The following is an 11,591-nucleotide window of genomic DNA, read 5'->3' as shown; positions in this document are numbered from 1 at the left end:
ATAAAGAGTTAAAATCAAAGTCTGGACGTGGCTCAGGGGTTTTGATGGAGGTGGGTGGATGTGTCCCTCTCTGTGAAGGCTCTTGCAGATTTCTGCTGTTATCAATAAAGAATTTAATAGTGTTGGTGCAGGAAGAAATGGTGCCAGAAAGTACTTAAAGTTAGGTAAGTGCATGGCAGTGAATTGTTCATGTGGGGTTTCCTCAGATTTGGGAACCTGGCTGAGGAAGAGTCACAACTTGGGAATATTTGCATTCAGAAAGGGAAAAGAAAAAGGGAGGGATGGATTTGTAGTGGGAAATCTCACCAAGGAGAGCAGAAAGTGGTTGAGCTCATCCACGTGGAGTTCACTCAGAAGTGGAGAGGTGCTGGATTAGTTTAGCAGAAGGTTGTAAATAATGTTACTTTGCAGCATGAAGTGGTTCTTTGCTTGCTTTTAACTCACTCTCTGTGTTTTTCTTTTGGTTTTCAGTGAAGTCAAGAGGGAAAAGAGAGTGCCCTCGCCGGACGTTATAGTGTTATCTGACAATGAGCCTTCTAGCCCTAGAATGAATGGTTTAACAAAAATAGCATTAAAAGAGACCAACACAGAGGCACTCATGGTGAGTCTGCTCCTGGCACGCTCTGAGTTGTGCCATCTAGGAAGAAGAAAACCCACCACTTGTTCTGCACAGGCCTCTGCCCTGGCAGGGTCAGGTGGATGCGTGGGTTTGTGAAGATGGGTTTGAAAGTGGGGAGCTTGAAGCTCTTAAAGGAGGGTGGCCTTTTTTATTTTCCTCAAGCTCTTAACTCCTTAGTTTTTATATGCTTTGAAAGTGCACCTTTTACAGAATTGGCTTTTTGGTAGCTGCAGTGTCCCTCACTCAGTACAGCAGAACACAGACTTGTCATCTGATCTTCATTTACGTTTTGCTCCTTGAAAATACCCCCAAAAGTCATTTTGTTTTGCTTTTGGCTTGTTCCTCCACACTCAGTGTCCATCTATTGCAGGCATGTCAGTGAGATGAAGAGGTGCATGACAATGGCAGTGCTGTGAGTTCTTGTTGTAACTGTTTTGGCACGTTTTTTCCTCATTCCCTGCAGAAGAGCAGCCCAGAGGAGCGTGAGAGGATGATCAAGCAGCTGAAGGAGGAGTTACGGTTAGAAGAGGCCAAGCTGGTGCTGTTGAAGAAGCTACGGCAAAGTCAAATCCAGAAGGAGACCACTACTCAGAAGGTATTTCTTTCCCTTGCAGATAATTCTCTTTGGAAACAGAGAGGAAAAATGAACTGTGGCAGTTGCCACAGCCTGTGGAACGTTAAGATGGCTTTCAAATAAAACTCTATCTCACTTTTCACAAAATCCTCATGAAGAGCATAGTGGCTTATCCTGGTAACCATTCCTTTCAGTGAAATGCCCTGCAAGACAGTTTATGCTATCAGCAGTACTCAAAACCTAAAGACCTTTTTGTTAAAAGCAATTATCCAACGCTCAGTCCAGTCCTTCATGCCCTGTAGAGGTGGCTGAAGTACCTCTGGAGGAGATGCTTGCACCTGACAGACGTGCTGACAGGTAGAGTTGGGACGTTTGAGCCCCAGGCTCTGGGAGCTGGTGGACAAGGGCTGTGTCTTGTGCTGTGTGGCAGAAGCCCAGGTCTGGATTCCAGGTCCTACCAGGTGAAGTAAGTCTGTGTTTAGCTGCACGCTTCATCACCCAAAAAAAAAAACCCTGGAAGGAATGGTTCAGCCCCCACACCTCAAACTCCCTCTTCCCTTCCTCCTCTTCTCTCCCCACCCCTCATCTCACACAACCATGTGTAATATCCAGAGCTGTTTTCATCAGAATCTACCCCAGCCAAACGTCCACCTTGTTGTCCCACTGGTTGCCCCATCTGCTCCTTTCTGCTGGCCCCGGAGGGTGGTGGGTGGCAGGAGCAGAGGAGGCTGAGGGGGTGTGCAGATGCCCCACGTGCTGCTCTCCAGGCACAGGTTGAATTTCAAGGATCTGTAACAATGGCAACCAAAGAGTTTTATTTTCCAGCGTGTGATGCTGACTTGGTGGGTTCTGTGCTGGGGGTGATGTGTAGGTTTCCTGGCACAGCAGGGTGCTAATGCAGCTCTCTTGGCTGGTTTTTTGGGGGGTTGTTGGTTCCTGAGTGCTTCAGTAGATGGAATTAAAACCAATGCAAGCGCCTGCATCACTCAGCTTTTTTGAACCTGGAGCAATGAGCTCTGTATGTCTGAACTAACGAGGGTGAAGTGGCATATCCTAAACTTCTGTTAATACCTGATGTCTTTTTCCCTAAACTTTTTTTCACTTTCCATAATGCTTGAGCCTGGTTGAGACCAGTAGTAATGGTGGGTAAGACTGAAGTGGGCTCTAAGCTGCAACTGCTACAAAAGATTTCCACATTGCTCTGCTTGTGGTGTATCGACTCTTTATTCTCCTGGTGTAATTTTATCAATACTCACCTAATCATTTCTTCATTTAACTGTGCATGTTGAGATGCTTGAAGGAGGAAAGGGATGGGGAGGGGGAAAGCCACAGCCTTTGAAGGTTCTCTGAGGTGCAAGGAGCTAAACGCTTTTATTCCCTGAGCTTCTGTAATTCTGCTTCCACCCTTACACTCGTCTGCTTTCTTCTCTGGTTTTTCCTCTTCCAGCCTGCTGGTTCCTCTGGGAGTGCTGTGGCCACCCCTCCGCCCTTGGTGCGGGGCCCGCAGAGCGTTGCTGCTGGCAAGCCATCCCTCCAGGTCAGTGGGGTGGGCCAGGCTGCCAGGCTCAGGGCATGCACAGGACAGGGAGGACAGTCCCCACACACCTCACGGCTTGGAGCCACCTGGGATTTTAGTTTTAACTCCCCAGACCCCACTGTCAGCTTTTTCAGAGCGACAGGGGTGGGAGATGAACGCAGGATGTCACACAGAGAGAACTCTCATGAGCTTATTTTTCAGTGGCTGATCCACTCTGCTGGTAAATAATGTCCATAGCAGGACTAATGACCCTTGGTGAGAAAGGAAGCCACGGAGTTATGTCATAGGACTGTGGCAGCCTGTTGCCCTACCCTCAAGAGACTTAATTGTGCCCTCAGTGTGATTAACTGCAAGAGCTGAGTGGATTGTAGGATGGTCTCATCTGGCTTGGTGGCTGAATGGCACACGATGGCAGGAGAGATCTTGGTTCAGACTAAATTAAATGTTAGAAAGCCTTGGGGAAAGAAGAAAAAAAAAAAAAACCACTCAGCAGAGGGAATTGACATCTGTTAACCTAATCTTCCTCTGGAGTCCAGTATCTTGTTTTGCTTTTGGATTTAAAACATTTCGGGTTATTTACATTGTGCTAATTCGAAACAAATTTCAAAACTGCTTCAGCACAAAATGCTTTCCCTTGGAAAACAGCAACTTCTCATCTCAAAATCCCCCAGAAGGCTGTACTCGAGGGAAGGGGTAAATTTGCTGTGCACTCAGGAAACACTCCCAAAACCTAAAGCAGTCTGTCAGCTGGAGTAATCTCCTCCTCGAGGCAAGTTGCCTGCACAGAAGACAGCACTTTCAGAGGAACTGGACCACGAGTTAAACCCTCAGCCATCAAACAGTGACACTCTGGTTGGACAGAGCAGAGAGCTGGGAGCTAAGAATCCAGGACTGAAGTTGTTCTGTCTCATCTGTGGTGTTTGGGCAAATTAACCTAACCTCCATCTGCTTTGGCTTGACTGGAAAAACTCTACTAATTCCTGTGCATAGGAGTTAACATTTCACCTTCCTTGGAAAGGTGTAAGAGCAGTGGATAAAACTTCCCACCTACCTAAAGAGGGGGTGTGTGTGCACGTGGTGACTCCTCACAGGGGGAGCTTGGGTGTGTTTAGAAGCCCTCTGGCACAGATGATGGTGCTTGAGTGATGAGACCATGGGAAACTGAGGATTTAATGCACTCTGCAGCCCAAAAAGCAGGGACAGCAATTTTTCAAACTTCCGTAGACTGACTCCTTTTCTTGCTCATTTTTTCTAAAACTTTCCCCTTTTCCTGTCTCTTTTTCCCCTTCCCACATGGATGCACATGCCCAGTGCTCACCTCCCTGGGTTCCTGCATCTCCAACCTCTGTCTGCCCCGAGCTTCTCCCTGAAGGCACCAATTTGTATTTCCCCCTTCTCTTACTCCCCTCCAAAACACACTATTTTGTCTTTTGAATGTTTTTTGAACACTAACTGCACCAGAGCCAGCCTGGCCACCTCTTGTCCTACAGCCAGATCCAGAGAGGAGAGCTGCCCTGTGTCCCCCCCACTCTCATCCTGGGGTCCTGGTTTGTGCCTCTGCTGTGTCCCAGCACGGCAGCTCCTGAGCGGTGGGAGGGCAGGTGGAAATGTTGGTCAGAACTGCTCCTCACCTTTTGAATTCTGTGCAGGATGAGAGGGAAGAGCCCCTGAGCAGGTAGCCAGGCTGCCACCACGTCTGTGTTGCTGCCTGAGGTCTCAGACACTGCTTTGCAGCACGCTGAGCAGCAGCAGAGAGCAGGCATCCAAATAAAGCAGAACAGAACGATGTGAGCAACCTCTCCTCTCTTTTGCAGACCTCTTCTACACGTATCCCAGGCACTGTTATTCCCCCTCCCTTGGTCCGTGGAGGGCAGCAGACGTCTTCAAAATTAGGAACTCAGCAGAACACGCAGATAGTGATGCCACCTCTTGTCAGAGGAGCTCAGGTGAGTGTTTGATGGGTGGTAGAGACACTCTGGTTTGCCTGAATGCCTCTTAACTCTTTCCTTAGTCACCTTTCAGCTTGTCTGGAAGGAACCCGTGAAGTTCTTGCTGGAATTTCTTATTACTTTTATTAGGAAAGTTCATTTCCAGGATTCTAGCCTCACCTGCTTTTTAGGAGAGTGGCAGCAGAGGAAATGAAACACAATCCCTCATTCTTTCTTTCCCCCCCATTATTATTTCTGTCATATCAAGTTCACCTTTTCAGAGGCTAAAACTTGGGGTTTTTTTTTTCTTCATCATTTCTATCTTGGAATTGAGTAAGAGGTGCTGAAATGAGGCAGGGAATGGGAAGTCTGGAGGTGCTGCTTCTCAGGGTCTGCATCTCCTGTGACAGAGAACAGCAGTGTCATGGAAGGGGTAGGAAAGCAATGTACAACTTGAGCCAGTACTAGAAAATCATGAGTTCCCTGGGATACCAGGAAAAAAATCCTTCCTTGTTAAATAAGGATTTATTTTGCAGTGAAAGGTCTGCTTCTATTTGCTGCACAGCCAGGATTAAGCAAGAAGGTGGAGATGTGGTAGTTCATTTCCTTTCTGTTCTGATGATGGAGAAAACTTCATTCGAAGGACTCACTTTCCTAATGCCTTTGAAATGAAATGGGTTTAACAGCTATTTGTTTTGAAAGAAATCTGACTTAGATTTTTGGCTGTGGTGTGATGGCCTCAGATACAAGCCTCTCTTTTCAACCTTACATCCTTCTTGCCTCATTTTGACAGAGGGGAAGGGGACGACCTCACGTTTTGCCACGGGTGTTAAATCTCACCCTCCCTTTGCGTTCTCTGCCTTGCCTCATTTCCACTCTCTCACATCCTCCCGTTCGACTCCTGCCACTCCCCTCCCCTCTCTCTGACCCTCCCCATCCTCACGGCCCCCATCCCATCAGCCCATTTCTGTGTCTTCCCAGCAAATCCACAACATCCGACAGCACTCCAGCACGGGGCCGCCGCCGCTGCTGCTGGCGCCGCGCGCCTCGGTCCCCAGCGTGCAGATCCAGGGCCAGAGGATCATCCAGCAGGGGCTGATCCGCGTCGCCAACGTCCCCAACACCAGCCTGCTGGTCAACATCCCGCAGGTGGGTCCTGCAGGAGACCTTCCTGCTGCTCCTTGTTCCCCCTCCTGCACTCCTTTTCTCCATTCGCCTCCGTTACACGTGAGGAAACCATCCCGGAGGGCTGGGAGGAAACAGTGAAGTGGATTTTGTCCCTTGTTCCACATTTGGTGTTTCAATATGAAGCTGTCTGTTAGAATATTGCAGAACCATAGAATGGCTTGGGTTGGAAGGGATCTTTAAAACCCATCTCATCCATCCCCCCTGCAGGGAGCAGGGACATCCCCAGCTAGAGCAGGGTGCTCAGAGCCCCAGTCAGCCTCCCCTGGAATGGTTCCAGGGATGGGGTATCTGTGACCCCTCCTGGGGATTTTGGTTTTTTCCTCTCTCCCTTAAGAAAGCTGGGTGTCCAGGTAAACAGAGCTCACCCTGGGCCAGAGCTCTGGTGTGAAACACCAAGAGATACTGAAGCAGCAGCTTAACACCTAGCACTGATCCTGACAAACAAGGGCTGTAGATAAAGGAAACAATTTAGGGTCAGAGCTGTGACAAAAATCAGAAGGAAGAGGACGTTTTGCCTTTTTCTTTACCATTTATGAACCTACCTTACAAAAAGCAATTAGTAAATAAAACCAAAGTTCTTGGGGAAAGAATAAGAGCATTAAGACAACAGGTACAATGTTGAAGTAAATGTACGTTGTGGTCTCTGTGGTCACCTACAGCAGTTAGACATGGAGGCAGGAGGTTGGGTCTTGTCCCACGCCACCAACCTTCATCTCCCCCGGAGCCAGCGCTGCTCCCCTCCCTCTCGGTGGAGAGCAGCACGTGCCTGGAGAGCACCCACCCCTCTGCTGCTGGTCCCTGAAGCTGTGTCCTGTTCCCCCCAGGCTTCACCCACTTCAATCAAAGGTACAACCGTGACATCTGCTCAGGCCAACGCCACCACCACCAGCGCCGCGTCCATCGGCAACTCCAGCGAGTCGCCGGCCAGCCGGCAAGCTCCCGCCAAGCTCGCCCTGAGGAAGCAGCTGGAGAAGACACTCTTGGAGATCCCTCCTCCCAAGCCCCCGGCGCCAGAGATGAACTTCCTGCCCAGCGCAGCCAACAACGAGTTCATTTACTTGGTCGGGTTGGAAGAAGTTGTGCAGAATCTGCTGGAGACTCAAGGTGAGGTAGCGTTCAAAACGTTCCTCAAAAGTGAGGAGAGAATCTTTCCCTTCTGGACTTTATAGACTGGTTTGGGCTGAAGGGACCTTTAAAACCCATCTGGTCCAACCCCCCTGCAGGGAGCAGGGACATCCCCAACCAGAGCAGGGTGCTCAGAGCCCCGGCCAACCTCCCCTGGAATGGTTCCAGGGATGGGGCAGCGACCACCTCTCTGGGCAGCCTGGGCCAGGGGCTCACCACCCTCAGCATCACAAATTTCTCCCTTCTCTCTAGTCTAAATCTCCCTCTTTTTAGTTCAAAACCATCCCCGCCTTGTCCTGTCCCAACAGGCCCTGCTCAAAAGTCCCCCCCCCAGCTTTCTGACAGGCCCCTTGAAATCCTAAAAGGCCACAAGGTCTCTCTGGAGTCCTTTTCTCCAGGCTGAGCAGGCCCAATTCTCTTAGCCTGACCTCCTAGAAGAGGGGTTGCAGCCCCTGGATCAGTTTTGTGGCCTCCTGGACCTGTTCCAACAGTTCCATGTCCTTTTTGTGCTGAGGATTTGAGAGCTTCACCTCCACAGCAGGCAGCAATGAGTTTCAGACATTGCAAAATTGAATTGTCATACTCAGTCAAATCTAGGCTTCACTTCCTTTCATAATTTTCAAACTTTAAAATTGTAAAAAAGCCTAAAAACAAAAAGTTACTGTCTCTCCTAGGCTAGACAGTGATTATAAAGATATCTCTAAAGTGCATCCAGTTCTCCCCAGAGTTGAGCTGTCAGCCTCTGGTCTGTCCATCACCACGAAATTCTCTTAACTAGATCTAAACTATTTACTGGACCCTGTGTCAAGAGTTCAAAGATCTAGTAATGCAAAAGGCTTCAGATTGAAGAGACTTAAGGGTGGAGGGTTTGCTTTGAGGGTGTTTTTTTATTCACACTGGAATCTTCTTGAGGATTCTCAAGGATTGTTGTGGAAGCCACGGCGGGAGCTGAGCCAGGCGGGTTGTGTTCTGCAGGTAAAGTCTCTGTGGCTGTGTCCTCTCGTGAGCCCTACATGTGTGCTCAGTGTAAGACTGACTTCACCTGCCGCTGGAGGGAGGAGAAGAACGGAACCATCATGTGTGAAACCTGCATGACCTCCAACCAGAAGAAGGCCCTGAAGGCCGAGCACACCAACCGGCTGAAGGCCGCCTTCGTCAAGGCGCTGCAGCAGGAGCAGGAGATCGAGCAGCGGCTCCTGCAGCAGACTGCCTCCCCTGTGCCCAGCAAGGCCGACCCCATCGTGCAGCACCACTCCCTCAAGCAGGTGAGGAACCCCACCTCAGCCCTAGTGATGGTGGGACAAAGGTCCCGGGGCTCCAAGCTCAAGGGTTGGGGGTGCAGGCGTGGAGCTGGCGCGTGAACCCGCTTGATTGAAGCTCCACGGGGTGTTTGTAAGCTTAAAACCAGGCTGATAAAAGTGATTTTTTGGGGGGACTTGATATTTAAGTTGAAGAGCAGAAGAGAGCAGTGGCTTTTTTTTGCAGAGTGAATGAGTTGTTTTGGTTGGAAGGGACCTTTAAGGCCAAGTCCAACTGTTAATGGCTGTAATTGTCCAGGGTGTTCAACTCGCATCCTGCAAAGTCTGCTCCTGAATGTTCTTTTACAATGTGCCAAATGAAAAGAGGTGATCTAGCAACAAAGACACAAAAGTAAATAGAAAATAAAAAATAGAAAATTAAATAGTAGGAGAGAGGAAAGAACCTAGCTTGAGCCAGAAACACATCATGGTGCTTGTGAAGGTTTAAGGTGGTGGCAGCAACCATCCATGGCAGAGCCTGGGTCTGACACACCTTGTGAAAGCCCCTTTCAGCTGGAGGAAGACAGAAGCTGCTCGAGTGCTGCTCTGAGTTGAAGTCATCGTGGTGCTGGCTGAGGACAGGGCAGTGGTGCTGCCTGTGAACAGAGGTGCTTACACAGCACTTTTTTTTTTTGCTGCTTTGCAGTTGATGATAATTCCTCATCCTTACAGGTGCTTTGAGAAGCAGAAAGCTGATTGTTAATTTGTTGTAGAGATATCTTGGACGTTTTCAGCCCTGAAACTATGGTAATGAATTCCACATTTGGCAGAAGCAGCCAAGAAAGGAGAGCAGGGCAGTAAAGAACCATGAGGGGTACTGTGCTTAGAGACAGAAACCTGCCGTGCCTGTCTCACTGTTTGCTTTCTTGCCAGAGTTCTAGCCAGATGTCTCGAGGTCCTCCTGGAGCTCCCCGAGGAGTGTTGCATGCATTTAGCCAGTCCCCCAAGTTGCAGAATGCCTCGTCTGCAGCAGCACTTGGGAGTAGGCCAGGTAAGCATGCTGAGAGACCTGTCAGCAAGGGCAGCGCTGCCGCCTGGAAGAAGACTCCCATCAACACAGGTAGATTTTTCTCTAAAGTTCCTTCTCTTTGTAGTTAGTAGCTGCACTCTGTCCACACTCGTAGCTCTTTGGGTAAGGATGGTTTCTCTTTGACACTCCCTGCATGAAAACCCCGTGGCACTGAGGTGTTGATCCTAAAGCTCTTGTTGGCGTTTGCTTTTGGGGTGGTTTGTGCTCATCAGAAGGGGCCATTGGGTGGTGTCACCAAAGAAAACCTGCTGCTTTACACATGTAAATAGTCATGGAATTGTTGTGGTTGGAAAAGACCTTTAAAATCAGTGAGTTCAGACTCAGCACTGCCAGGTCCCCACTGCCCCGTGTCCCTCACCCCACATCTCCACAGCTTGGAAACCCCTCCAGGGGTGGGGACTCCACCACTGCCCTGGGCAGCCTGGCACAGCCCTGGGCAACCCTCCAGGGCAAGAAATTGTTCCTCAGGTCAAACCTACAACTCCACTGGTGCAAATTGAGGCCTTGTTGCCTTGTGCTGTTGCCTGGGAGCAGAGCCCGACCCCCTCCTGGCTCCAGGCTCCTGTCAGGAGCTGTGCAGAGCCAGAAGGTCTCCCCTGAGCCTCCTTTGCTCCAGGCTCAGCACCCCCAGCTCCCTCAGCTGCTCCTCCCCACACTTGGGCTCCAGACCCTTCCCCAGCAGCTTCGTTGCCCTTCTCTAGCCATGCTCCAGCCCCTCAAGGTCCTTCTTGGAGTGAGGGACCCAAAACTGACCCCATGTTTTGAGGGGCACCCTCCCCAGTGCCCAATGCAAGGGGACAAACCCTGCCCTGGTGTCCTGCTGGCCACACTCATGCTGATCCAGGCCAGGATGCTGGGCCCAGCCTGGCTCATCTCCACCCATCTGCTGGCCAACCCCTCCAGCTCCTTTTCCACCAGGCAGTTCCCAGTCTCTCTGCCCCAGCCCGGAGCGCTGCAGGGGCTTGGTGAGACCCAGAGAGATGTGACACCCCACTGCTCACTCCTGAGCCCCTGTGTGTGGCCAGCACTGTGCTGCAGGAGCCAGTCACTCACTTCTGGGAGTCTGAACTGAGCTGTTCAGTGTCTGGCTGGTGTTGCCTCTGCTGAAGCAGCAGTTTCAGATGGGATATTTACAGCTGCAGACGCTTTGCTCTAGGTAGGGCTGCAGCACACACTCCCAGCACTCCTCAGGGATGGAAACAACTACAGCTGTTGCTTTGAACACATGGAAATTACAAATTCTAGCCTAGTTTTTTCTTTATATATGTAAGAATCTGACTTGAGAAGTGTCATTCATTTGCTTCAGTGATGAAGAGGATCTCCAGGAAGCAAACACTGTAGCCAATAGCTCTCTTGTGATCTATTTTATTGCCTAGCCTTCAATGGATTTCTTTGAATTTTATTTACTCCTGCTAGCCTAATTTATCATTTAAAACCTAATTCCATTGCAGAGAGCTCTAGCCTGCTCAAATCTTCATGTCTGGTACCAAATCTTACCCCTCTTTGTTTGAATTACTTTGGAAGCTTTCACCTTCCCCAGGTCCTTGCCCTTAATAGCGCCCAGACGATCCATGTTCACGTGGGTGGAGTGCAAGCAGCGTGGGTTTACCACTGGTGTGTCTCCTGTTTGTAGCATCCTGTGACACTTCTCTCCTCTTTTCCCTCTCCTCAGGTGGGGCTCTACCCTTTGTCAACCCTAGTTTAGCTGTGCACAAGTCGTCTTCAGCAGTAGACCGCCAGCGCGAGTATCTCCTGGATATGATCCCCCCACGGTCCATCCCACAGTCTGCCACGTGGAAATAATGCAGAGGAGCGCCCGAGAGGAAGACTTTCCTGTTTCTGCCATCCTTTTTATACCACATTACAGTGGAATCTGCTTTAATCCCAGCTGGATATGCCCCAGGCTTTATAGGATGCAAGAAGACCACTCCTCATCCCATCGAGTGCTGCTGTCCCTGCGATGAAACCGACACCGCGCGGGTGGGAAGGACTCGAGCTCCTCTGGTTCTCACATTCAGTGACTGATGATGATGATGATGAAGGCTGTCAGGGAAAGGGAAGAATCCTTTTTTTTTTTTTTTTTTTGTTTTCTTTTCTCCTTTTGGCTTTATGTATTTAGTTTGGATTTTTTTGGGTCACCACCAGCACAAAAGGAGGACTCAACGACTCTCTGCCTTCGGTTTCTGTAGGAACAAGTCCCCGTTTGCCCTCGAGCGTGGACATCACTTCCAGGAGAGAGGAATTTCAGCCAGACTTGCAGACACATTTAGTGAGCCGAGTTCATATTTGCTC

General features: G+C 49.8%; 1 protein-coding gene across 1 annotated transcript; it reads left to right on the top strand.

Annotated features, from left to right (window-relative positions):
* Positions 1-471: 471 nt before the first annotated feature.
* Positions 472-11,357, top strand: GATAD2A (GATA zinc finger domain containing 2A; the record flags this gene model as incomplete). Its single annotated transcript, XM_008938176.1, has 9 exons — positions 472-601; positions 1,083-1,214; positions 2,641-2,730; positions 4,545-4,676; positions 5,640-5,807; positions 6,671-6,950; positions 7,947-8,236; positions 9,143-9,329; positions 10,972-11,357. Coding segments are annotated over 9 exons (1,540 nt in total), but the record flags the coding sequence as incomplete, so codon positions are not given.
* Between the last annotated feature and the right edge of the window lie 234 nt (positions 11,358-11,591).

Source organism: Merops nubicus, unplaced genomic scaffold (assembly GCF_000691845.1).
Source record: "Merops nubicus isolate BGI_N331 unplaced genomic scaffold, ASM69184v1 scaffold27010, whole genome shotgun sequence".
NCBI lineage: Eukaryota > Metazoa > Chordata > Aves > Coraciiformes > Meropidae > Merops > Merops nubicus.
Note: the sequence above shows the minus strand (reverse complement) of the source record. Positions and strands in the feature narration are given on the sequence as shown.